Source organism: Egretta garzetta, unplaced genomic scaffold (assembly GCF_000687185.1).
Source record: "Egretta garzetta isolate BGI_Z169 unplaced genomic scaffold, ASM68718v1 scaffold111, whole genome shotgun sequence".
NCBI classification, from domain to species: domain Eukaryota; kingdom Metazoa; phylum Chordata; class Aves; order Pelecaniformes; family Ardeidae; genus Egretta; species Egretta garzetta.
The window spans coordinates 1,954,931-1,955,554 of NW_009258672.1; the positions used below are offsets into that span (position 1 = coordinate 1,954,931).

At 42.3% G+C, this 624-nt stretch overlaps 1 protein-coding gene across 1 annotated transcript in view; it reads right to left on the reverse strand.

Moving 5' to 3' along the window:
- Nucleotides 1–338: 338 nt before the first annotated feature.
- The window catches only part of RAI2 (retinoic acid induced 2), a 1,592-nt gene continuing 1,306 nt past the window's right edge, over nt 339–624 (reverse strand). The window contains exon 2 of the mRNA XM_009648815.2: nt 339–622. Within this exon, the coding sequence (XP_009647110.1) occupies nt 339–622 (284 nt within the window). The remainder of the gene's footprint in view (nt 623–624) is intronic.

Here is a 624-nt window from a genome sequence, read left to right on the forward strand (position 1 = left end):
GCACTTCATGGCAGTGAAAATAGCTCTTACCCCTCTGACTCATCCATTACTCCATTAAAGCTGCAAAATGTGCAATCTGCTTGAAAAATAGGTTGCTTTTTATTCAGTTTCCCATGAAAAGTCAAAATTCGATAACAAAAAAAAGAAAAAAAAAAAAAACCAAACCACAACCCAGCTTATAGGGACTCTACAGCCGATCCTCTCCCCCTTCCCCCAAAAATAACTTACAAAGATAGTTTAAAGTTTTAAATGAGTTTAAAACCAAGTGCATCTTTTTTTTTTTATTTTTTTTTTCTTCTTCTTCTCATAATAATCTTAAAACTCTAAAAACCCATAATTTACTTTCTTGGAAAAAAGGCAGCAAGCCGTTGCTTCTTGATTGGAAGAATATGTATCTCCGGCGAGTTCATTTTCTTTAGCTTTACGCTCCTGTTTTTGACGGGTTTCCTGAGGGCCTCGGCGCTGTCCCGGGGCTCGGGCGGGCTCTTCACGTCATAGCACTGCAGCACCGAGTCCTGGGGCAGGTCCCTTTTGAAGGAAAAGTTTTTGGTGGAGACCCCCGACAGGCCCTTGATCTTGCCGCAGAAGATGGTAGGCACGGCGTCCTTGACGGAGACGATGACT